Source organism: Pimephales promelas, chromosome 1 (assembly GCF_988280905.1).
Source record: "Pimephales promelas chromosome 1, fPimPro1.hap1.1, whole genome shotgun sequence".
In the NCBI taxonomy this organism is placed as follows: Eukaryota; Metazoa; Chordata; class Actinopteri; order Cypriniformes; family Leuciscidae; genus Pimephales; species Pimephales promelas.
The window spans coordinates 29,112,644-29,138,359 of NC_142769.1; the positions used below are offsets into that span (position 1 = coordinate 29,112,644).

Below are 25,716 nucleotides of genomic sequence, written 5' to 3' on the forward strand. Positions count from 1 at the left end.
TCTTGAGAACTTCTATTCGTAACTTTTAGTCCTTTCACGATGAAAAATCTCACTTTCAGTAAGTGATATCAGAATATTGTGGGAACTCTTACACATGAGATGAACTGACCATAGATAATAAACACAGGAAACACAAGGGTTTAAATAATTACACTTTTAAATGATATTACATTGTGATTTACTTGCTAAGAACATTGTCACTATATATCCAAGCCTAAAACTATCTAAAATCAAGACACAGCAAAGGCATTCTATTATTAAATGGCATTAAAAACATTAGTAATAAAACATTTACCTATGCTTTTAATCATGTGCCACAAGTGTATCTCTGCCTTCAATTATATTTAACAAGTTGTGGCCAGCATTACAAATTCCAAATGTATTTTAGATAAGAACTGATTGGTCATTTGATTTGTTCTATCTGTCAGTGTGTGCGTTCTGTGTAGTTTTATGTCTTTATGCAATATGCAGTTTCTAGCTTCCTTTAATGCAGTGGTTGAAGTAAAGCTCTTACAGTAACACCCAAGTCATTGTGATCACTTACAGTAAAATGCCTATGTCCCGATTTAACTTAAACCAACTAGAATGCTGTTTTCATCTCTCCGCTCTGAATAATATTCCACAAAACAGCATTTCTGATGCTACTTGTTTGATTAAGTGATCATCCGCAAGGCTCGTCTTTTAGATTGAGTTGAGTCTGTGTTTTTATTCATTCATGCAAATTATGTAATTCTGATGAGCTTTGAATCTTGTTATACTTGTGACATCTAACATCAACTCCCATTACTTCCAAACCAAGGTTTGGGTCACTTGAGGTCCTTCAAGCTAAACATGCAAATAGGCCATTCTTTGCAGTTCTAGTGTGTCAGTGAATGTAATGAAATCGAATAATTTAGAACTGATAATGTTAATAGTAATACCTCTTCTTTGACAACGTGTTGGTAAAAACGAGAGAGAGAGAGAGAGAAAAGAAAATAGATAATGACAATCTGATTTAAGCAACCTGGAACAGAGGAGAATAATCAGAATGCAAATGATCAAGGACAATTTAAATGGATGAATTTTAAAATAAATGATAGTGAAACTAAGTTAATTAAAAAATCAGCTTGAGTTAAACTAGTTGTCGCCAAACGCAATAATTAATCGTGTTAGCAGTGCTGAACGATACCAGGAAATATGAATTCCCTGAACGGGAGACGACAGAATATCACAATCTCGCATAATGCTCTAGTTGCTGCAGGAAGCAATTACCATCCGTAATTTTTTTCTAATAAACTTGTATCCCTCTGATGACGACCAATTAAACATGCACAATTATGGTTACCATATAGTTATTCATAAAATGATTAGCATGCCCCCCTTACATTGAGATTGGTTGCATACTGATAAGACGCAGGTTAAGCGACAGATACATATGCAAATAGAATGCAAATCAACACAGAAATAGCAGGAAGGCACATGGGCGTCATAAGTGCTGTCAATAATAGCACTGCAGACAGGAAATTAAGATGTGTGAATATTTATGTATGCGTCAAGGAGAAAAGTTTCAAAATAATTTTGACTATAATACATTTGTATTATGTATATACATTAGTCTGTATTAATTGTTCAAGGAAGAGTAAACGGCCCTTTTTTTCTTATTTACCTCCAGGTTCCTGAACAGATTTCGGAAATTCAGGAGTGACAATTCATTTGAAGAAAGCTGTTGGACCCAAATCTCTCATTCTGTCTTTCTCCCTCCATTATACGCAAAATGATTAATGAATGCAATTATCACTCAAGCTTCAGCATTTTCAGATTTATTATGTTACTTTTATATATTGCACACACAAAAATAATATGTACAATAACATTTTGGCAGACCATTTTTAATCACATGGCTTATTCTGTATGTATCAATTCATCTATATGTAATAAAATCTGTTTATATCACAACCACGAAAGTTGATTCCAAGGAGATCACAACTGTAGCACTGTAATATACTGTAGTATTCTCATTTTCGCATTAGTATATCATCCATAACTATAAAGTGTAGTCACGTGAACTCACTGTATAAGAACATAACTGCAGTGGACTAATACAGTGTAATACAACACCGCTAAGATCACATCTGCTTCACACAAACACTTATATTTCAGATATTTCATATGCACAACTAGTGGGTATGTAAACACCAATTCGAGCCGCAAATACAATCTATGATTGCATGCCTTGTTGGCTAGTTGCATATCATTCTAAACAATTATTTCACTGCTATTGAATTGTCGACACACTGAGTACAAAGAAATGTCTTATGCGATACAATCTGGATAGAAATTGACGTTGTCCATTTTCAGAATCATCTAAGTTACACAGAGAAGAGAGGAAGAAAACATGTTGGAAGTGTTTGTGAAAGTTTCCTTCACTGAGGCAGAGCTTTCAGGATGGCGTTCACCTCTTCTGCTACAGCAGTCAATGCAAACTCAAACTGTTCCTGAAGACAGAGGAAGAGAAAGTGGAAGCTAAGTACTTGGAAAAACATCTACATTTTACTCCAAGCACAACGGATGCCAAAGATTTTGCAGAATAGAGGATAATGGAGAACATAATAACGATAATAAAAAAAGGGCAGACAGAAGAACCAATGTGAGCACTTTCCTTGTGTAGATGTGTGTGTTTAAAGCTGCAGAGAATGTGTGACTTAATGTGCTCTGTTCAAACTATGACTCAAAGTCTGTCTCTTCCCCGAGGGCCGACCCGTGAAGATCGATCACCGTCTGAAGAGCGATCCTCAAACCTAACGTTTGAAACTGAAGCCTCCCACTGCAGGACAATAAACTAGCTGAAGTGGGCGTTAAGTTAGATGCAAAGCTTCACAAAACAAGAAACGGTCAAAAAACCTTCTTGCATTATTGTTTACATGCACTTTTCAGTATTTTGAACCAACAAAAAAATGAGTCTCTAAAAACACAAAGTCTAGAGTGAAGGTAAAGGTAAGGTCAGTAAAAAACTAAACAACTATTTTATTATTTCACTTTGTAGCAGCTTGCGCTAGAGAACATTTTGATCATTTTCACAAATATTATTCACTGTCATATACAGTACAAGGTGATTTGGAAAGAAAAAAAGCAACTGCATAGGAAAGTGTAAATGTCACCATCTTGCCACTAGATGGTGTCACATTAATGCCTCAATGTTCTCCAGACATGATAGGGTACTGCTGTGGATATTTATCTGATCAGTCAAGCCGTTTGTGAGGTTCCCTTCCAAGGTAAACAAAAGCCGAGAGCTCAAGTAGCAGCAAAACATTCCTATTCTGGGCCAGGAATGGAGAGGGGAGAATGGATTTTAGGAGGCAGACCAATTTCACACAGGAGTACCCGCTTTAAGAGTGTTCTAAAAGTGGAGGGCCCTTTAGACATATGTTACCTTTTGGAGCAACACAGAAATGAAGTATTGACTGAGCAGCCCAGTACAGAAATAAAACAAGATTACTGTATTGTACAGTCCAGAAATTAGCACATTTAACAGAACTTCTGAACAACCTGTTATGTTAGGCTTAAGGTAAGTAATTAAATAAATTATGTTTTTCTTTTTAATGAAATTTGTCACGGTTAATTTAAAAGTGACTCAAAACACAACAGCAAGTCCTAAGGTGTACAAGAGCAATCATTAGTTTCAATTACACAGTTCAAATCACAATTCATAGTAATATTAATACTATTTTGCTATTAAATATTCAAAATAGTGAGCCAGGTATTTTATCACAGTCAGAAAATCAAAAATATGCAGTCACATACTAACTACAATGTGACTCTGAACTGATAAAAAAGGCAGCTGAAAAGGTTTTTTCATTATTCCATTATTACTATTTTAAAATAATTCAGATGGTTGTTGGTAAATTTTGTTACCTTGCCGTTTCTTTAGAAATCCATCAAAATTTACTTTATAAACAGGATGGCTGTTATTTGTATATAATGAATTTGTCGAACATCATGATAAATTAACTAAAAAAAAGCAAAAGAAGCTGATTATTGTGTAAAGTAGGTTGATTTCTCCAAAAATCGTATTCAATAACCTGAATACATGAAAAATGAATAAAAATATCCTAATAGGGAGGAAGCTAATATAATCCTAATATTTACAACTTTATTTTCAGTATCCTCTAAATAGATTTGCATACTGAATGATATCTTTCCACCACAATGCATGGAGGCTCAATATCTCAGTTGACAGTGTCTAACCAGGTATGGTAGTCAGAGCTTTATCTTTTATAAACAGCAGCTAATGTAATTAAGTTTGGCTCTGGGATGGAGGGGGGGGGGGGGTCTTTAAAAGACACATTTTAGTTTTCTCACAGAACATATCTTTATTTTTTTATTTGAAATAATATTTTTTACATTTTATTGAGAGAATTATTTAATTTTATTCTGGTTTAAGTATAAAATCTTTACCGGAGAACCTAAAAACCTGACGTCCATCATCCATTCTTCTATGCTGTTCTTTAAGTGGAGAGCTTTACATGCCGTCTTACCTTGGTCTGTACCATGCCTGATCTCTGGTCTCTCAGGTGCTCCAGGGTAGCAGCAATATCAATCTCTTTAGCACCTGCAACAGAGCCACACAACATGAGTTCAAAGTACTGCGCGTAATCACAGATCATCTTCCTCTCTCTGCAGCGCTCACTCTTTTTCTGTGGAATTACATTCGCCGGACAAAAACTGTTTCTTGTTTTAGCTCACAATAAATAAATGGAAAGTATCTAGCAGAACTTCACGGTTTATTCTAGAACAACATGAAAACCAACCATTCACACCAAGGACGATAACAATAAAGATACAGTTCTATAAATCGTTCTAAAAGAAAAATAATAGCAGAGTCCACACCACAGCTATAACGATAACGGCTCAAAGATACAATACGTTGGAATCACTTTCAGAATGTTTTTTTTGTTTCAGCAGATGAATGATAAAAACATCGACAGCCAATAAGAATCCATAGAGCTCAAGCATTTAAAGTGGTGGATGACAAAACTGCAGCTCGCTTAGAGTAAACAGAACAATATCGTCCGCTGGTGTTGATGCTGATATATTTTTTATGCATGACTAATAATGCATAGAAGCAGTAGTTTAGCCAGTTTAGTCATACTGATGCGGTCATATACCATGTATTATTTTGTTTTAATAAAACCACTTCATTTGGATTTTGTAGGTCACCAGGCAGTCTTTTATGCTTTGTTTATTTGGAAGATTTAGCCAATGCCTGCAGATCATTTTACTTGTAACACACATTAATCACTTACGTTAGGAGATTCTGAGACTGTGGTCACAGATACTGAACCTGCATTCAGTTTACATGAGGTAAAGCGCTCATGTAGAGCTGTTGTTCTTGTCCATACAAATTTACAATGCTACCACTGATTGAACCCACACTGTAAAGTGAATATGAAAATTTTCACAAGGCAGGAAGAGTGAAAAGGCTGATTAGGAGAAATATCCCATTCACCATTAGCTTGAATGACTTTTTCTACAGGCCCATTGTTGTTTCTCAAAAATGAGAGGAGAGCAGGAGAGGTCTAACAAGGCCTTATTTCTCATTCATTCATTCATTCTTCAAAAAGAAAAGAAAGACTACCCCCTCCCTTCTGCACAGATTGACAGAGAGAGAGAGAGAGTGAGAGAGAGAGTTTGAGGGTGAAGGAAAGAGAAAAGCGGGAATCCTTATAGATGCTTTCTGAAAGGGAGCGAGTGCAGCTGGGGTTCCAGCCTCAAAAGTGCTCCAACACTTTCATGTCTTAAGAAGTGCAAGATCCCGAAGTTTAGGGGGAAAGACAGAGAGTGCGCAAAGGAGGGGGAATCTAACAAGAAAAGCCTTTGGAATTAAAACAGCATTCTTCACTAATTTACAATTCATTCCTAGAGATGAAGAAAAGCAAAAGAAAAATACGACGGGGTGTTTGAGGAAAAAAGGGAGCGAGAGAGAGAGAGAGAGGAGGAAGACGTGAAGAACAGGAGAGAGAAAAGGGGAATGGAAGAGGGAGATTTCTCTTGTTCAAGACTTTCTAGGGCTTTGATCACACAAGTGAACACTGGAAAGTGGGCAACCTGTGAGCCCCTCCTGCTTCCCGGAGACGAGACAAAAGGGAGATGGAGGGGGCCGATGAGGGCCGAGGCTCCGGGCCCCTGACAGCATGGGAAAGAGGCACAAATGTGACTCTCTCCCCTGCATCTGCCCTTTGATCCCCCATTATGGAAAAAGCTACGGACCATGGTCGGGTCAGGTGTAGGGATGGACCGGTCACCAGAATAGAGAAGGATGGGGGAGGCAAATGGATGGGTGACCTCACCAGATGGGGTCAGAAAGAATGGTGCCGGTGCTGGAGAAATGATTCGGACAGGTTATGAAGGCACCTCCTGTCTCCGTGGCTGGATTCACATGACTTCTTAAACTCTATGCAGCGTTTAATATTTGCATGTGAAAAAGTCAATCATAGTGTGCGAAGCTGAAACCTTCGCAAGACACAAGCCGCAAAAATCACACAAAGAGAATGTCTACGCTTTTCTTAGTCGTTCACGTTTTCACACACTTTTCTTCACATTAGCCATTCCAGAGCCATGCCCATTCGTTAAAGAGCGCAATCATCCCCTAATGCATGTGTTGTGATGACAGCACCTCCTCATCTGTGCTGTGCGCTCTTACCTTTGGCCATTTTATTTAGAACCATGTCAATCAGGATGTAGGTTCCACTCCTTCCGCCACCATCGCTGCAAATGAAGACAGAAACTCGTTATCACTTCAGAGAAAAGAGCAGACCTGTCTGAATGAGCATTACAGCGTGTGCCTGCCGAAACGAAAACAAAGCGTTCATTTCTCTGTTTCAGCCGCATTGTTGACTGTTGCATCATCCTTCAGCATTCACAATAATTCTGTCAAAGATGACTGCTGTCTTGTTTTCCTGTTCTTTGCCGAATTAAACTGCATTTGGCAAAAAAATGAAATAGCTTTTTTAAGAGCAAAAAACTTTAGAGCCTGAACACAGTGGGAATTTGAAGTGACTTGTAAAAGCACTTTAAACTTGTTTTACTCTTCTACGCAATCTACTAAACGGCAAGAACCAACCAAACTCAGACGCAGTTGGATGGTAAACTGCATTTTGATTTGATATCAAGGTTACTTTTCAAGACATGCAGCTGAATATTATGAGTGTATTACTGAATGAATGTGTTTGGATGCCACTTTCTGAGGTTGCTCAATTTAAGCACACCAAAAACACATTGAAGTGAGGGGTATGGGAAATAAGAGAGAATTATTTACGGAAACTCTTCCCTCTCCCCTGATATCGTTCTGAATTATTCAAATATGCAGGGCAGCTGTGAAGCCTGTCTTCCTCCAATGCACAACATGTTAGCCATTAACCCCTGAGGTTAAAGATCATTTAACCAATATTTTAGTTTACACACATTCTCATATTCTTCTATTTCACACTGATGGTTAAAGGGCCTAGAATTTTACCATCAGTCATTTAGACACCGTTCACTGAATACTGCATTTATTTTATCAGCGGATTATTTCTAACCGAGCCTGAGAGATAATATTAGATTCAGACCACTGGACTGATTACTGCTCTTACTTTTGCATCTTATAGTGAGACAAAAAAACAACAACAATAATTTAACAATATTTACAACAACAACACACACACGTCTTAGTATTTTAGACTGGTGCAACTAGCTTATAGTGTAAATGCATTTTATTGTGGTACTTGCCTGCAATGAACAATTATCGGACAAGATCTGCCCCGGTAGCACTTGTTAACCTTTCTGCAATGACAGAAAAAAGAGGCCATTAATGTTTGAAGAGCAAATAAGTAGATCAGGGACATATTCATTTGCTATTTTAAAATTTGCAATAAATATGGGCACATATAAACATATGACATTGCTTAATATCAACATGTTACTTTCACATAACACTTTGTTACATTTTTTTATTACATAATTTATAAACAAAAATGGGTCTATGGTAAACAATTAAAAAAAAATAGGGGTTGGGGCATTAAGGAAATGATGTGTGGTTGGGTGTCACGATTCAAAACACTTTAACCTTGCAGAATTATAATGTCTGTAAAACCATAAGGCCTTGCAGGATTTTAAGACACACAGGTGTTGTTGCCATGGAGACCTACTATGTTAACTCGTATTGTTTATTTCATCCAAAAAGAGGGAAAAAATTCCTGCTTTGAGTCTACTTCAAGGTTGATTTTTTCAAAAGACACTATAAAAGGTTTTTTTTTGTTTGTTTTTTAGGTCAGATCGAAATGCTCATGAGACGACTTTCAATTCTAAAACCTAACACAAATTTATATAATGTTATTTAAAGAAAGCAGAGTTCAAAATTAACACTCACCAAGAGCAAGAAAATAGGCAGGACTGATTAATTTTTATCTTAAAAGAAGCTACAACATTTTATAAGGTTTAAGTCAAAAGTGTAAAGATGGCAATCTGACCCACACTGATGCAAGTGACATGCTTGATTCAAATCAAAGACATAAAAACTATAGAGTGGTGCAGGTATGACGGCAGAACCCAGAAGATTAATATGCTGCTGGTTCATTTGAGATTTTCTAATCGGGGTTTTCAATATGTGTATAAAATAAAGCCTGTAGTAAGCATGACTTGCCGATACCTTGATGTTATGGGTGTGTGTAATTGACGTTGTAGAGCAAAACATCAAACGCTAAATAGCAAACGTGAATTTTGAAGCAATTATGTTCATTTTTGAAAATGTAATGTTTTAATAAATAACTAGATGAGACAGTTTGGGGCGTGAGTGTGTGCAGTATGTTGAGTAGCAAAACGTCAAAGTATACGTCAAGTTATGTTTATCACAGGCTTTATTTGACTTATACATTGAAATCCCCCATTATAAAACCCCACAGGAACCAGAGGCGAATAGATTTCCGGATTCTGACGTCATACCTGCACCACTCTATTAAAGTATTGTCATGGCTCGCTTATCCTATAGAAGCTTTTAATTCTGGGGAAAAGTACCATCAAAAAGATGCCTAAAGTTTTTTTCTTTCTTTTACCAATACAAATGTGAAATATTCATAGCACTTAGCCATCAAAATGAAAGTACGAGTTGAAAAAAACCCCAATGGGTTTTTAATAAAAATAGTGTAAAATACATATCTAAACTGAATTCCAGATCTGTACATTAATTAACTTTGGACCTTGAAAGAAATATAAAATAAAGTGTGACGCTTCCTACACAAAAAAGTGATTCTTTGACTAGATTTTCTGCAGAGGGGACAGTCATGCATTAGGGGCATTAGGACAGCAGAGTGCATTTTTGGGTAAGACAGAGGGACAGAGAAAAAGGGCAGGTGAGTGCGAGAAACAGGGAGATCTGGTGAGTGAGAAATGCAGGTGGGTAGGCAAGGAAAAATCAAGGGCCTGGAAGAGGAGATACAGTTTCCAATGATCACTTTTGTGACTATGCAACTGGGCTCATATAACTAGCTGCAACATCACAAAAATGACACTGGCAACCGCTAATTAGCTGGCCAACGAAAAAAACAAGAGGTGAGTGAGGAGCGTTTGACAGATTCAGTGTGAGTCATGGCAGTGTATGAGACTGTGTCACAGGCCTTTAGGGAGATATTCAGAATGGCTTCAGAAACCAGAGCAAGTCAAACAGAAGCATCAGGGTTAAAACCATCTCACCAAAGCCACAATGCTCAAGATGTCATTGAAACTTTGGGAGAATTTTCCCAAAAGTGAAAAGAATATTCAGAACACCTCAGAATAGGAGCGCTAATTAAGAACCATGGATCACATGGCAATCATCAATAAGACTGCCGATTGAGGATCAGATCCACCCTATTCACAAGATCCAATATCAGCATTCCAGATCTAAACGCTTTGTGCAAATGATCCAACTCTATTTCCATGATTCCTAAAACAGATTCAGCAAATCTGAGGCTTTAGAAATGTCAGCACAGACATTTCAATCTCATATGTAATTCTTGCCTATTTAAAAGACTAGGACATTTCCCAAAAGCAAGCAATGCGTCTAATAGCTATTTAGAGAAATATTTAAAATCTAAAGCACTGCTTCCTGTATCTGTAAAAGTGGAAAACATTCTATGGTGAAGTAGTGTAATTAAGAGCACAGCAGAACACTTTATTAACTCAGTTTGAGTATGAACAATGAAACCTATTGGAGGTATACTGTACATCCACCAATTGTATGCCAGGGTTGTTACACTTCTTTAAGGTTTTACCCCAGAGGCCTATTGCATTTCTTCAGAAAGCTCACAGCAGGAGAAAAATGAGGGAGTCTTGTGCTGCCATTGGCTTTCCTGTCACTACTGTTTTATTGCGGAACATTTCACATTTAATTGGAGTGTTTGATTTAAAATAGATTGCTGTGGGGGGTTTGCAATGTGTTGGCTATTACGAACACATATAGACAGGGCCTAAAATCAACACTCGCCAAGTGCCAAATGCTAGTAAAAATCGGTGTTGGCAAGTGTATGAAACATGGTAAATCGCTAGTTGCAAGGTAACATTTTTATGAATTCTAACAATGCAATATTGTGAGAACATGAATGTGAACAAACATGAACGATGGCTGGGACAGTTGACGGACCAGTGATGCATTGTCACCAAAGTTTGAGCCTTGCCAATTTCAAATATACAAGCGCAAGTGGACGTGAAACACAACTTGCATGAAAGTGTGGGGGAAGTTTTCTGTGCGAAAACATCCCAAAGCCCATGCCCAGAAATCTGCGTCTCAGATAGCGTGCAAATACTGCATTGAGCTCTCTTTCACGTCTTCTTGCACTTGAAGAGACATATTTAAACACAATTATGTCAGAACGCCCATCTTGGCAAGTATACCCGCAATCTACATGTCTTAAAGGAGAACTCTGGCGCAAAATGAACCTTTGGTCTAATAAAACTTTGGTACCTTGTTAATAGTTCTCTGAGATTTGTTTTCATGATAATCAAATGTAAAGAGTTTAATCTCTAAAAACTGTTTAGTGTATAACGCTAGTATATGGGGGCATTTACTAAGTAAAAAGAAATCGCTAGTTTATACCACTAACAAGACTCAAAATAGCCCCACGCCAACACAGTAACATAATGAGGGTCCCTGCATGCAAAACAAAGCATTGAGAACTTTGTAAGTGTACAGACCGTTTAATAAGAAGATACTTTATGAAGACAGTCCACTTCGTGTATACACAGCTGGAGCCATCTCTGGAAAACATTTTGGTCTCGACAAGTTGAACCATGAACGACGTGCCAAGTATGAAGTTCAGCAAACTTCTGAACCGTATGAACAGCGTTCGTGGTTTGACTTGTCGAGACTGTTTTCTCCTGCCTCTAAAACACTTACAAAGTTCTCAATGCTTCGTTTTGCATGCAGGGACCCTCATTATGTTACTGTGTTAGTGTGGGGCTATTTTGAGTCTTGTTAGTGGTATTAACTAGCGATTTCTTTTTACTTATTATATGCCCCCATATACTAGCATATACGCTAAACAGTTTTTAGAAATAAAACTCTTTACATTGAATATCATGAAAACAAATCTCAGAGAATGGTCGACAAGTTACCAATGTTTTATTAGACCAAAGGTTCATTTTGAGCAGGAGTTCTCCTTAAAGTGACCGTAAAGTTGAGAAAGAAAATGCATGTATCAATTTAAGGGATCCATGCATTAGCTCTTAAAGTGACAGTAGCCTAATATTACTGCTGATGTCTGTATTTTTAATGTACAATGTAACAACAACAGATAATGTACAATGTAACAACAACAGATAAAGAAAAAATAACCTTTGTAACTTTAATAAGGATTAATCTATGTTTCATGGCTGGTAAAACAATATTTATGGCCGATAAATTTTCTTAGCAGCCATTGGCAGGTGTGGAAAAAGTCCTGCATAGGGATCTAGTAAAATACAAAGTAAACTAAAGGGCTACATTTTTTCTTCTTCAAAAGCATACTCTCTATTCACTCTAAAACACAGGCTGAAGGTCAACAGAAGGTCAAGAAACAAAAACTAATGAGGAACATGAGTATATTAGTCAAAACCTTTAACGAAAACCAATAGACATTCTGGCATTAACACCCTAGTGAAATATAGTATTTGGACACATACCTGCGGAAGTCCAGCAAGGTTCTAGCAGACTCTGGAACATTCTGGTCCATCCAGGACAAGAAGTGGAACTGAGTGACTGTGCGGGTCTCATTAGTCTGGATGTTTTTTACGTAGAAACTGCGCACCAGGAAATCATCACACCAGATATGCTCAGAGACCAGGTTTACCTTCAAGAACATAAGGAGAACGTGATATTACACTAAGAAAAGCCTATAAGCAGTTTTAAAGCTCAAAATAAGGACATCTGTAATATACATTTGAGGCTGTCAAGTTTCAAAATCTAAATTAAGGTATTATAACCTGAAATAATATACAGTATAATAATAATAGTCCTCGGAAGCTTTACCTCATATATGTGGTAGATGTCCGACCCTTCATCAGGCCAATACTGATGACACTGTTTGATGCCGTTTTCAGCAAGAGGTGTCAGCATGACAATCACCACACAGCCACTCTCCCAAACCATCTACACGACATAGCAGAAAGCAGCATTACAATGAAGGCAGAGACGGAAGGCCATAAATACATTTTCAACATAAAAACGTCTTTCCTCAACAGTATGATCAGATTGAGAGAGTTTCAGCAGAGCTCACTTTAAACATAATTGGTCTTAATAACTCAACCCCACTCGTCCCTGTAATTGAGGTTTAGTTTAGTCTTCCAGCCAACCTCTCTTGCCCTTTATCTCCCAATCTCCCCTTGTATACTGAACCTCCTCAGCCTTGCTTCATTTCCCCTAATCACACTTTCACTGTATCCTTCGATCACGGAAAGGCCCACTGCAGCCATTAGGAAAATGAGGGAAAACACTGACTTTTATGGGAGCAATAAAATACAATGACCCTGCTCATAAAAGAATCAAACTCGTGTGCCACACGTCCCCACAGGGTCATTATCAGAGAAATGTAGAGACATTACACCATGGAAAAAGTGGTTCAAAAAGCAATATAAAGTTATCATTATGAATGTGTTATCATTTTTAATCTCACAAAACACTGGAGATGGAATGATTATATGATGTGAGAATGATGGCAATACAAAGCAGCTTTCATTGACTGCAGTATTTAATAGAGTTCTCATTTTATTTTACGTTTCATCCTAATAGAATTTATTGTACAACTATTAGCCTGCAGGAATTAATAAATGTGTTTAGATGTATTTTCACACATTAATGGTAAAGATTAGATGTATGTACACATTAATGGTAAAATTATGCTATTCAGCATTATAAAAAAAAAAAAAAAAAAAAACATATTGAGTAGTTTAGGTCATTCTGATCGATGAGCAGCAAACTTTAGACGTCAGATCACAACGCTTGATTCTGCAATACAGAATGTATTAGAAGGTCACTGAAGGAGCTTGTAATATCCCAGACCAGGTGATAAAACATTGTTGAGTTTAAGCTTTGCATTGCAATATGCTGAAAAGGTCAAACAAACATGTTTCTGAAACCTCCTCCTCAGAGCGCTCTTGGTCAGAGTTTTGAACAGAAATTGCAAAAAGCGACAACTGAATACTGTGTGAATCAAATTTGACAGAAGTAGAAATTGCTTCCAAACTTTTAACGATAATATGCAAATGTAAAACAACTTTCTTTTTTTATATTTGGCATGTACAAATCTCCAAACGTATACAAAATATATAAAATATATTTAAAATAAATATATAAAATATACAAACGTACAAATCTCCAACATTCATAATAAAACATTTGTAACATGTGGACCTAAAGGAGTCACTATTATTGATCATCACTGCTTGTCTTTAAGAGTTCATTGGAAATTAATGGCTACAGAAAGACACCAAAATGACCTAAAACGTCAATATGTAATGTACGGTTTTGTTTAACTATATTTTTACATTTATCTCTTTAATAGTAATTTTTTATTTGGATGTATGCTCACAGATTTTTAACGAATTGACTTTAGAACCTTGAACAACATAGATTATTATCTCTAATTAACACTGTTTCTATTTTTCTTTGAATGACGAATCAAAAAACTGTGTATAGGCTATTATGTACAGTATGTATGTATAGGCTATAATTTGTTTTATATTTTTATTAACTTGTGCCCTATATCTTAAGGAGAAAACTTTCCTCTGCAAACCTTTAAAAGCTTTGCTCTGTTTAGAATTAATCACCTTGGCATTAATGAGAAGGAACACTGAGACAATGACATTACTACATTAATTGACAGGGATAAATACACTCAGTTTAATTTAAATGGAACTTTTAATGTTTTTGTTTTTTTTTTTGCATTCAGAACTGGCCTTTATTCATCTGCATGAAATTAAATCAATTTAGATCATTAATTTTCTGCTAGTCATTGACAAAATGACAAATTTAAACAACCAATAACATCAATTAGTGTACACCCACATCTGTTAGTAAACATCCTTGTGATTATAGAGGGTCAAGTGACATCAACACATTACCACATTTAATTTATTAAAATGTAGATTCAGGTTTTTAACACCATCTACTTACCTAACCTTAAAAAAAAGAAAAAAAGAAGAAAAAAACACAAAGAGGAATCAAAAAGAAAACATGTTCAAAGCTGCTGCTATTGGATCAGTTGGAAAAAACAAGCCAGCAAAATGCATCTAGGTGTTTCTCAAAATCATCGGAGCCAATATACAATTCTAATATACAAATAAAACCACTAAAATCAATTTGTGACTTTCTTGTTCAAAGCATGTGTTGGAGAAAAAAATCTCCCAATTCCACATACACACTTTATGCTGTTCTACCAGTGAGGAATCCCACACATCATAAGACCTTTCACCCCCTTAATTAAGGTAATATAGTGATGTTTATAAAGTAGCATTTTGTGGACAGGTGGAAAGTGTTCTTTTTAACCTTATCATTGTAAAAAAGGCCCAGTTTTGCCTTTTTTATTCGAGAGTTCACATGATGCACGGATGCTTTCTGACTGACAAGACTGAGTATCTTACCTGCCAGAAGTCTGCCACAGTGGAGGGAAGAGGACCTTGAGCGCTGATGTAGGCTGGGTTTCGGGGGTCATGGTCCATCTTAAAGGTGAAAAGACATGACATAAAGACAAGAAATGCTTATTTTCAAATAACATTGAAAATTATACCCCAAGCAGCTTTTTGACAGACATTTAAAGGATCTAGATTTATTCTACAGTAAGACATTGGTAATATGTGCATGTTGGACAGATGGAAGTTTCTATGGTGCTCTATTCTGACACGAATACTCGATGTACGTAAACTGCATTTCACTCTTTCGTTTATCTTATTTATTTGCTTTCTGAACATTTTGTCGGTCCCCTCCGATCTTTTTTGAAGGGGTAAACAAACTTCCTGCCAAGAGAAACAGAATGTCCACAATTTCTGTTTGGAGTTAAAAAAAGAGAAAAAAAGATAAGAAAAAGCAAATCAAATAAAGAGATGGCACAGAGGCCTGTCTCTAATGAGAGCAGAGTCGTCTCTCTCACGACCACCTCCCCTCTCCCGGCCCCTTTCTCGGTCTCTTTTTTATCTACTCCACATCCCCTCTCTCTTCCATTTCTATATCGTTCTATCATCTCCAGTCACCTCTTCTTCCTCTCTCTCCCCTGTCTGTCCTCTCCAAGCATGTGCATTCTTTAATACCTCTGATTAAAGCCGGCTCTGGGAGTAAAGCAAGGCATCTCTCTAATCAAACGCATTTATTGATGAGAAGCTCAGTGGCTGGAGGAGGGTGTCTGTGTGTAATTGTGTGCCGTGAAAGCTGTCCCGATGGAAAAAAGGCTAATGATGGAGAAAAAAAGAAAAAAAAAACTTGATCTGGATATGGACCATGACATTTATAATGCACTAGTCACAATTAAATAATGACAGGCAAGATCTTCTCCAACACATCAGCAGCAAAGTAGATTTCAAACTGCAGCAAAGGGACAATCCACCTCTTTTAACTTAATATAATAAGTTTGCAAACTGTCAAATTATGCCAGTGTTTCTCAACATTTTTCCCACCAGTAACACCCAAGTTCCTCTTCCCTGACACAAACCAGAATGTGTTCGCTGTTAAAATGAGCTATTTCTACCTATCTATTGCTTACATTTTGTCTTGATGGTAAAACCTTATGTATTTAAATTGATCCAGTGAAGATTATTGAAGACAACATTTTTGACTTCCCAATCCATTTAGAGGCTATAACATGAAGTAGATTTAACTTTAATAATTTTTAATATTATCATATTATAATGAATTTCATTCAGCATTATCATTAATATTATTAAAGTAGAAAACAAAACAAAGAATGTTCAATACTGATCAATACAAATTCACCAATTAGCACAAATATTCTGGGGTACATGTAAACCTGATTGGCGATTACTGATTTATGCAGTAAAGGAGAATGGCCAGAATGGGGCATGCTATTGATCAATTCTTATCTAATAACCCATGTCTAACAAGCTGTGATGACCATAATTCACAATTTGCCTGAAGTATAGCATCCGGTCTTACACTAGTACACACATCCCACTATCTGTCATCAAGGACCATCAACCGAAACCATCATTTATCAGGTCAAAAAAAAAAAGCAAAAAATAAAATAAAAAGTAGCTATACGTATATTCACTGACTGTCCACACTCATATTTAAGAATTTATTTAGGATATTATTTTCTGGATGCATTACAGGAGAACATCCTCCTGACCTGAAATGTCTCTTTGCAAAATGAAGGGAAAGCTGTCATCAGGTTGGAATGTGTCCATTTTGAGCTGCAACTAAAGCGTGTTTGCTGTGAGATATGCAGTCTTGTCAGACCTGAGCTTATTAAATGAAAGGACAGTTAGAGAGTGGATGAGACTGTAAAACACAAGCCCTGAACACTTCCATAGTTTTTTCTGCTGCTCTTTCATGTGTATGTGTGTGACCTCGAAGCTTCAAGCCAGATCATTTAAAAAAAATAGTACTGCTTATTAATGTGGCCATTTTCATGTCCGAAATGCTCTGATTTGATCATTTCTCTACATAGCTCAAATGCTACAGCAGTGTGTGTGAGTGAGTGAGAGAGTGAGTGAGTGAGTAGGTGAGTGAGCGTTTGATAGCATGTATGCTTGTCTTTGTGAGTGCGTTTGGGAGTATGTATGTCTTTAAAGCACAAAAGCCGATCACAAAGCCTTTCAAAACTTTTGCTAAAGTAATTGCATGGTTCAGTACTTCTACACTAATTTCTCTATAGCTTCACAAAAAGATCATACACCACTGCATGAGAGAGAGACAGATTCAAACCCCATGGTTACAGTGAATGACACGCACACCTATTAGCATGGCAGAAAATGGAAATAATTGCTTTGCACAACCTTAATTGTTGGCAAGAGCAATTTAAGGGTAGAACAATTATATATACACAAACTGGCTAATGCCGGCAGTCTATATGAAACTGATTTTTGTCCACCCGCTCTCTAAAAAGGGTGTTATTATAGTCGATTTGTCATTTCACACTCAGCGATATGATCCTACTCTTAAAGTCTAATTCAAAAGACCTGAGACTTTAATCAGTTTATCAGTAAGTTCAGCACCTTGTGATGCTCTATACAGGAAATATATCAGCTGAAGTAAGATTTCATAAGAGGACAAAACTGTTTGCAGGATTCATTTCATTAATATTTGTATAGCAAATATATATATATAATATGAATAATCTTATATTATTAAATATTAAATATTATTTAATTTTTATATTAATGAAATTTTCTTCAAGAATGTTAATTTTTATCAAGCTTGTATATTTAAGTTCAGTAATTTCACTTAAATGGCAATGAAGATTACCTATGAATTGTCATTTAAGTGAAATTACTGAATTTAAATATACAAGCTTGATAAAAATGATTATTTTAGAAGAGAATTTCAAATGGCATTTAGAGGCTTTTGCATCTGAACTCTTCATATATATATATATATATATATATATATATATATATATATATTAATAATCAAGATTGATGGAATAAAACAAAGAATGTAATATTTAGTTCCTGCTTTTTTTACTCAATATTACAAAAAAAATTACTAAATGTTTGCCCATTTATGTGAAAGATGTGATAATATCATCCAAAAAGCTTTATCTGTATGTTTTTCGTGTGTATATTTGAAAGAGAAAGATAAATGGAGTGCCAACTCAAAACTCAAACCCCAAAATCACCAAAAACGGAGGAGAGGGTGTTGGTGTAAGGAGGTTGTGAAAAAAATATCACGAATGATTTACTTTGAGGCCTTTTTTCTTTCTTGCAGCTAATGAAAAAGAAGCTACAAACATTGACAGACATAATTATCACAGTTTTTGAAACGCACATTGCCAAATCCCTGCTGCGCTTTAATTACCGCGCCTCCATGCATTTGTCTCCGCACCAGCGGATCAGTGCACCCAACCCCGACTGCAGTGTGAAACCCTCGGGGAGGGAGGGCTGACTTGCTTGTGCCTTTTGTTTCTTCTTTTGACGAGTTGGAGTCCAAAAATAACAGCATGTAAAAATGACTCAGTTTGACTTTCTCAGTGTAATGTTGCTGCACACGTATTGCACTGATTAACATTATGTGTATGTACTGATTAAGGGGCCAAAACAAAAATTTGTGTCTTTATTATTGCGATGAAATCTGTGTATGAGGTCTGTGTATGAGATTGTGCTCACATTGGTAGACAAGATTACTTCCTTTTGACTCATAATGTCTGCCATAGTGAAATGTTCATTTTTGTTCTAGAAATAAATTACTAACCAACTTAAGTAGTTTTTCTTTGTGTTATCTCAGTCTCTCTGCCTCTATATATACATAAAAAAGCATATTTAACAATCTGAGAATGGTCACCGATGATTGACAGAGGAGAGACGAGATGGAGAAAGGGGGAAAATATCTATGAGCAATTACATCAAATATAACAGTGCTGTAAGATGAAACGGACCTGTCATAATCCAAGCAATTGACACAAATGGACATTAATATGGTGTTGCTAAAAGAGCCTGTGCTTCAGGCACATGAACTACCTGTGAAACGGTTTTTATTTCTAATAATGGAGATCATTTGAAAAATATGAAAGCAAAAAGTCAGTTCAAATGGCTACTTACAATGGGACTCGCGTTGATGTAATCAGATCTGGATTGGTTATTCTCTGGCTTCAGGATGACTCTGGAGTGATCATCTACAGTATTCAGGAAGACAGACAGAGAGACAGGTGGTGATATGTCTTTATAACATATATAACACATTTTTCTTAACCAGGTGCTTATTTCTTCAGTAAAGAGAATGAAAAAAGAGTATGATTAAAAGAGCCCACTGACTTTCTTAATTGATCAAAACAGAACGCAATAGCCTGTGACAGTGCACAAGAAAACAAATATACATTGACTCGAGGCTGATACAATTTGCAAAGCACTCACACACAAGGACGCCGTGTGGGCGGTTGCGCTGGACGTTCTGTTCCTCCTGACCCACTGCACATGCTGCAGGCTCAGCCTGGTAACTACAGAGAGCCTCCCACTCCTTATCCAAACGATCCTTCTTCTGCAGGTGATCTTCCATATACGACTGCACAAGACACACAGGAGAAAGTCAGACATAAAAGTTGCTCACAGGGTACTGATGGTAAATATAGCCTGTAACACGCACGAATCAATAAAAAACAATAAGCGTACCAGCTCAGACAATATAAACAGACGAGCGTATAAATCAGAGGATTCCGGTTCAATTCAGGGTTACGTTTGTCGTTTATACAATGCAAACAAGAACACGAACCATATTTCTTGTGCTTATGCGTTTCATGTCGCATTTGCCTTCCTGTGTAAACGTTTTGAAATAAGTCTCCTTCCCTCCCCTAAATCCGGCAAGTAAAAAATCTCCGTAGCAAGTTTTCATTCGTCTGTTATAATCCAGCTTTACCTCCAAGGCCAACCTATCGCTTTCTGTGCTTTCTTTCTTCTCAACAATACAATCACTCACCTATCCACCTTCAGACAGGCAAGAGCTCAAAACCGCTCAGCACGGGAATCGTAGACAGTAATCCTAAACATGCACCACAAAGGAGGAGAGAGAGAGAGAGAGAGGTACAGAAAGGGGGTTGCAGGGAGGGGGCTTGTCCTGACAATCACACATGCAATTAAGACTCCTGAAAGGCCTGGGCACGCCAGTGCCTCTTCAGCCTGCTTCAATCACTCCTTTTCACTGCTTGCACAAATGCTGATAAGATTGTCTGTGCTTAAGCCGCCTTCCCAAGAAGCCCAAATTGAATTCAACTGAGACAAAGGAGGGAGAGAGAGAGTGAGAGAGAGAGAGAGACAGAGAGCTCAGAGGACTGTGTCTCTGGCCAGAGTGTAAGAGCGTAAGTGTTGTTTGGCGGTTGGTGTCTTGTTTTTTGGCTGCTTATTTCTGGCCGCCTATTGTTAACCAACCAGAAGGAGTTTACCTTGTGCATGTGGGCATGTGAATGTTTGTTTATTTTGTGAAAACAAATTACACACTCATAACCTAATGTCAAGAATCCTCTTGGCCCCGCACACAGACAGCAATCCATAATTTCACAGGGCTTCAACACAAGCAGAAATGTTTCTGCATGCCAAAAGTGGCATTTAAAATATATTTTTTAAATGGACTTCATAGAACTTCAATGTCTTTACGTATACCAATATCATGGCTATATCAACATTCTCATAGATTTTATTTCTTGTTTGAATATTGCACTCCTCTGAACAATGGGCTTGTGTGTGTGTGAGAGAGAGAGACCTTGTTTTAAGAGATGATAAACCGTGTGACAGGTCGCTTAATAGAAGACATTATGGTTCATATGGAATTCATGATTTGGTGAAGGAGAAAAGACTTTGATTAAATGCCACTGTAATAAGATTAACTCAAAGAGGAGAAAAATGTGGCCAGTGCCCAAGAAAGTCTAAGTGTCAGAAGGCTTTTCTTTTGTCTAAGGACATAAAAACCATTGTCATCAAAGTATTATAATTTAAGTATTATCATTTTAAATATGATTGTCCATAACATACATACGATTTGCAAGGTTTTTTTGTTTCTTTGCTTTTTTTTTTTTGTTTTTTTTTTGTTTTTTTGTTTTTTGTGAAAAGACTCTTATGCTTGCCTAGGCTGCTTTTATTTGATCAAAAATACAGTAAAAAACAATTAATTCCTTTGATGGCAAAAATTCCTGCAAATTCCTGAAATTTCTGCATCTATTATTCCAATCACATGATCTTTCAGAAATCATTCTAATGCTTTTGTGCTCAAGAAACATTTCTATTTATTATTAATGTTGAAAACAGTTGTGCCTCAATATGTTTGTGATAGATTCTTTGATGATTAATAAAAGATCAAAAACATAGCATTTATTTCACATATAAAGAAGTCATGAACATTCTTTTTATTTTCTAATGTTCTCTGAAGTCCAATTAATGGTAATGTTATCAATATTTTTACATCAAAAAACATCCTAATTTCCAGCTATTTTCTATCCTATTTTGACCCTCTCTTTCAATCACTCAGTTTTGATAGGCATGTCACGTAAACGCCCAGTGTTATGATTGGATCACAGTTTTGCATATTAAAATAATGTTCAACATGCTCCCGTTACACATGCTTTGTTTCGAAAAATTCTTGCCAAACAATATGAAATATTTATGCGTATTACATATGCTTTATAAGTCTTGGTTGTTTGTGGTAAATACATTTTAAGTTACCACAGTTATAATTGACAAAGGATGATAGTGGATGACAGTGTTTCATATAAACAGATTAATGAACCATTGTTTGTCGCACTGATGTTGTCGCACTGTTGTAGCAATAGTGACACTCAGGCTTGTGTATTGCGACATTACTGTAGGATCCAAAGTAGTCAGCACTGCATCATATTTTATTTTCAGTTTCTCTGAAAAGCCGGTGTAGAACTAGACTCGCGAACTTCAGACCACGTCCCATTGACATTGAGACATGGTCTCAATTCTACGTAGCTCATAGCAAATCGTTTCAGTTATACTAGATGACATATGTAGAGCGTCAGAAATTAGATGAGGAAGAAGACATGGGTCAGAGATTTATTTGCGTTCTAAACTCTGTACAATTATCTAAGGCTGAATCGAAAGGTAACTTCGCGTCTGCTGCCATGTTTGATCCATAGGTATAAACAAACTGCTTCGTTGTATCACGTAGATGCCACATCATCGTCTTGCTGCTCCCTCCCCGTTCTGTGATTGGTCCCCTCGCTAAGGTGAAAATCTGGACTGCCTAGCAGTGTGAATAAAATCACGCTGCGCAAAGGCAGTATGGGGAAACCCAGGCACTTTCTGCAATGCCACTTTTCCATCATTATCGTTTTGTTGCTGAAGTAATCCTGTGTCTGGCTGCCTCTGTCTCGTATTTACTACTACATGACATACGTGATTCGGTGGGCTGGGCTAAAGAGGCAATGATGTAGAAGTAGATGTTGATTTTTTTTTTTTAGCAGATGCAGTCTTTCATTGCACTATTACGTTATAATGTGACAAAATCCAAATGGTGTCATTTTCTGAGCTTGGTTTCAATAAAAGCTGTTTCTGGACTAACGAGATCCAGAATAAGTATCTAGATAAGTTTTGATCTACGATATTTCTTTTGTAAAATGACCTCTTATACATCAAAAGATCAAGGAAAATGTTATTTCTCAATTCATGACCCCTTTAAAGCATCATTTAATGTATTATTTCAACAATTTTAAATCTTACTGACCACAAACTTTTGAAAAGTAGCGTATACATGGAAATAATTAAATTAATAATTAAAAATCCCACACACAATAAACATTCTAAGTCATGATCTCAATTAGTATCTAAAAGCAAAGCACATTTCCACAAAACCACTGCCATATTACCAGCATAAACCATGAAAATGTTCTCATCCTTCAAGCTATATATCACAAGAGAAACAAATTACCCAGCAATCAGTTTACTTCTCCAGTTCTGCCTGAGTGCCATGAGCGGATGAACGCCAACTGTTTGTGGCCACATATGGCTGTTATGAGGACAATTTGCTCTTCTCGAACATACTGTACATCTGACCTTCTAGACAAAAGGTTTTCATTTTTCCCCCTTAGTTTTTCTTATGTTACAGATGGTTGATGGAGCATCTGCCCTATGTGTGCGTGTTTCTGTGACCGTATGAAACAGTAACTCTCTCTATTTGCCTTCTCTAATACCACCTCTATTAGCAAGATGATGCATGATTTAATCAGAGACAGAGGGATTTGGCAACTAGCCAACCATTTAGTCACTGAGGTACTTCTCCCTGACAGACAGCTGACCATTTTCTATCCTTTCACACAGAATAGTCCATATCTTCTGTAAGGAATGTCAATAAATAAATACTGCATGCTATTACTAGCTTTAAAATTAACACACACATAAACACAAACACACACACACACACAAACAAACACAACAAATAATTGTTGCTCTCCCCCCCCCCCCCCCCAAAAAAAAAAAAAAAAACAGAAAAAACTTGTGTATCTCTCTCCCATCATCTTTCACTATGTGCATGTTTCAAGAATGAATAATAAATACAAAGTGCAGTGGAGCAACAGCAGTGAACTCTGGCGCTGTCCGAGGTTCTGAATTAGTTCTTCATGATCTTGCAGCAGCTATAATTGGTCAGATACCCTGTATCTGGGCAAGATCTCAGACTCTTAAAGCAATGATGTGTCATAAAATATGATTTGAGCCTCACATTGTATGGATACAAAGACATGTACCCATTTTATGTACAGAAACAACATCTGTAATAATGTATTTAAATGTATTAATGGCTTTTCATGTGATGAAAACTATGTAAAAGACCGTGTGATGTCTTCAAAGGACAAAATGCAGTTATATAGATCAAATAAACATGGAACCAAATATACAGCAAATATTAAACCAAAACCAAAAAAAAAAACTAAAAAAACAAAGCAGTAGGATTGTCAGTCAAAATATGATACCAGAACAGGGGCCATTATAATGCTCAACAGCACCATATGAAGCTGGGCTGTGGATAATGCATTCTATTGTTTTGGTCCTACCTGAGGAGGGATGAAAAAGATGCCTTACAGCAACCTGACATACTGAGAGATTACGCTATCAGAATAGTTATTATTTCATAACCCATCTTTGATTGCATCCATTGAGAGATGGATAGTGTACAAGCGGTAAACTCGGATACATTGCAGTAGCTGGTATTGCAGTCAGAGAGTGATTTTGAGATCTTCTGTAGCACATCGACCAATATGGATTTTTTTCATTGATATTGAATATAAAGCTGATATATAATCATACTATTTAATTAAATACAGATAGTAAATAACATCTGACAGTTAAAAATGTGTTTATTTTACATAATATTTATTAAATTAAAAATACATATGAAAATATTTTAATCTGAAAAAATAATTTGAACTTTGAACATGTAAAATAAATTGATTGACTTTAAATAGGAACTTCTTGATTCTGATTGTTTTTTTGTGTCTTTTTACAAATAAAGAAATATTTAACATTACTAAAAAGGGAGTAATCACTTAATATATTTTTTATTAGCTATTTAAGACTTTTTTCATATTCCATTTACTTTTTTTAAATTTCTGTCTAATAATGTATTAATAACGAAACAAACGAAGACTCAGGATGGGAGTTAACACGTGTCTGTGCTCAGGTGTGGGTGTTCTCTGCACTGTCAAATTCAAGTTATTGCGCTGTCAAAATAAAAGACACATTTCACTTAAATGCCAAAAAGAAAAATGCATTGGCTGATGGCGATAATTAAAAAATGCAAAATATCTGCGATATATCAGTCGACCATAGCATTTTAAAGCATTTTTTCACTGTTTAGAGTGCAATGTGCACTTATACACCATACTGGCAATGTGACTGCATAAATAGTTTCTAGGGTTGTATTAAATAAAAAAATAAAAATCTCAAAGACTTATATACTGTATAATTATCTAAAAGTACATGGTCCAAGTTGCTTTAAACCAGCTAAATAAATTAAATAATTACCAATAGCTTTGTAGGTGCACACTTTAGCAAATGCATCTCTTCCAAACAAGGCACATATTTGTATTAGCTGTTGAAAAAAAAATTCATCTCAATAAGGGCCATCCATTACAGAAAAACACAATACGCTAAATCAATCAACTCAGTGGCTGTCTTTTGCTCCACTGTTGGATGTATGATAGATTCTCTGCTCGGTAATGAACACAACGCTACCAGGCACCTATCAGTCTTTCCTGTCGAAGCTGTGCTGAGATGAATAAAACAAAAGTTGGGACGAAATTAAAACAATCCATTGTGTCAGAAAAGCCAGAGACCATGGGGCCCTGTAGTTCTTTTCAGAGCCAAAACAAACCCACAAGTATAACATATGAGAATGATGTGAGACAAAGGTGAAGGAAAAACAAGGAAAGAGAGACAGAAGGAGAAACACATGTTTGGAATGTATTTATGCTCATCGTGCCTATGACTGCAATGACACAGGCTCTGTATGAAGAGCGTGAAGAGTACAAGGTACAGTATTATGTTTAAATGACTGTGTCCTGTTTTGATGTGCATATATTAAAC

General features: G+C 36.5%; 1 protein-coding gene across 1 annotated transcript in view; it reads right to left on the reverse strand.

Annotated features, from left to right (window-relative positions):
* Nucleotides 1-1,783: 1,783 nt before the first annotated feature.
* ptprn2 (protein tyrosine phosphatase receptor type N2) overlaps nt 1,784-25,716 on the reverse strand; it is a 166,562-nt gene continuing 142,629 nt past the window's right edge. Inside the window, exons 15-23 of the mRNA XM_039655454.2 lie at nt 19,543-19,690; nt 19,231-19,304; nt 15,106-15,183; nt 12,497-12,616; nt 12,151-12,317; nt 7,747-7,800; nt 6,680-6,744; nt 4,515-4,588; nt 1,784-2,474 (exon numbers count right to left, since the gene is read on the reverse strand). Of these exons, the coding sequence (XP_039511388.2) occupies nt 2,403-2,474; nt 4,515-4,588; nt 6,680-6,744; nt 7,747-7,800; nt 12,151-12,317; nt 12,497-12,616; nt 15,106-15,183; nt 19,231-19,304; nt 19,543-19,690 (852 nt within the window). The 3' untranslated portion in view covers nt 1,784-2,402. The remainder of the gene's footprint in view (nt 2,475-4,514; nt 4,589-6,679; nt 6,745-7,746; nt 7,801-12,150; nt 12,318-12,496; nt 12,617-15,105; nt 15,184-19,230; nt 19,305-19,542; nt 19,691-25,716) is intronic.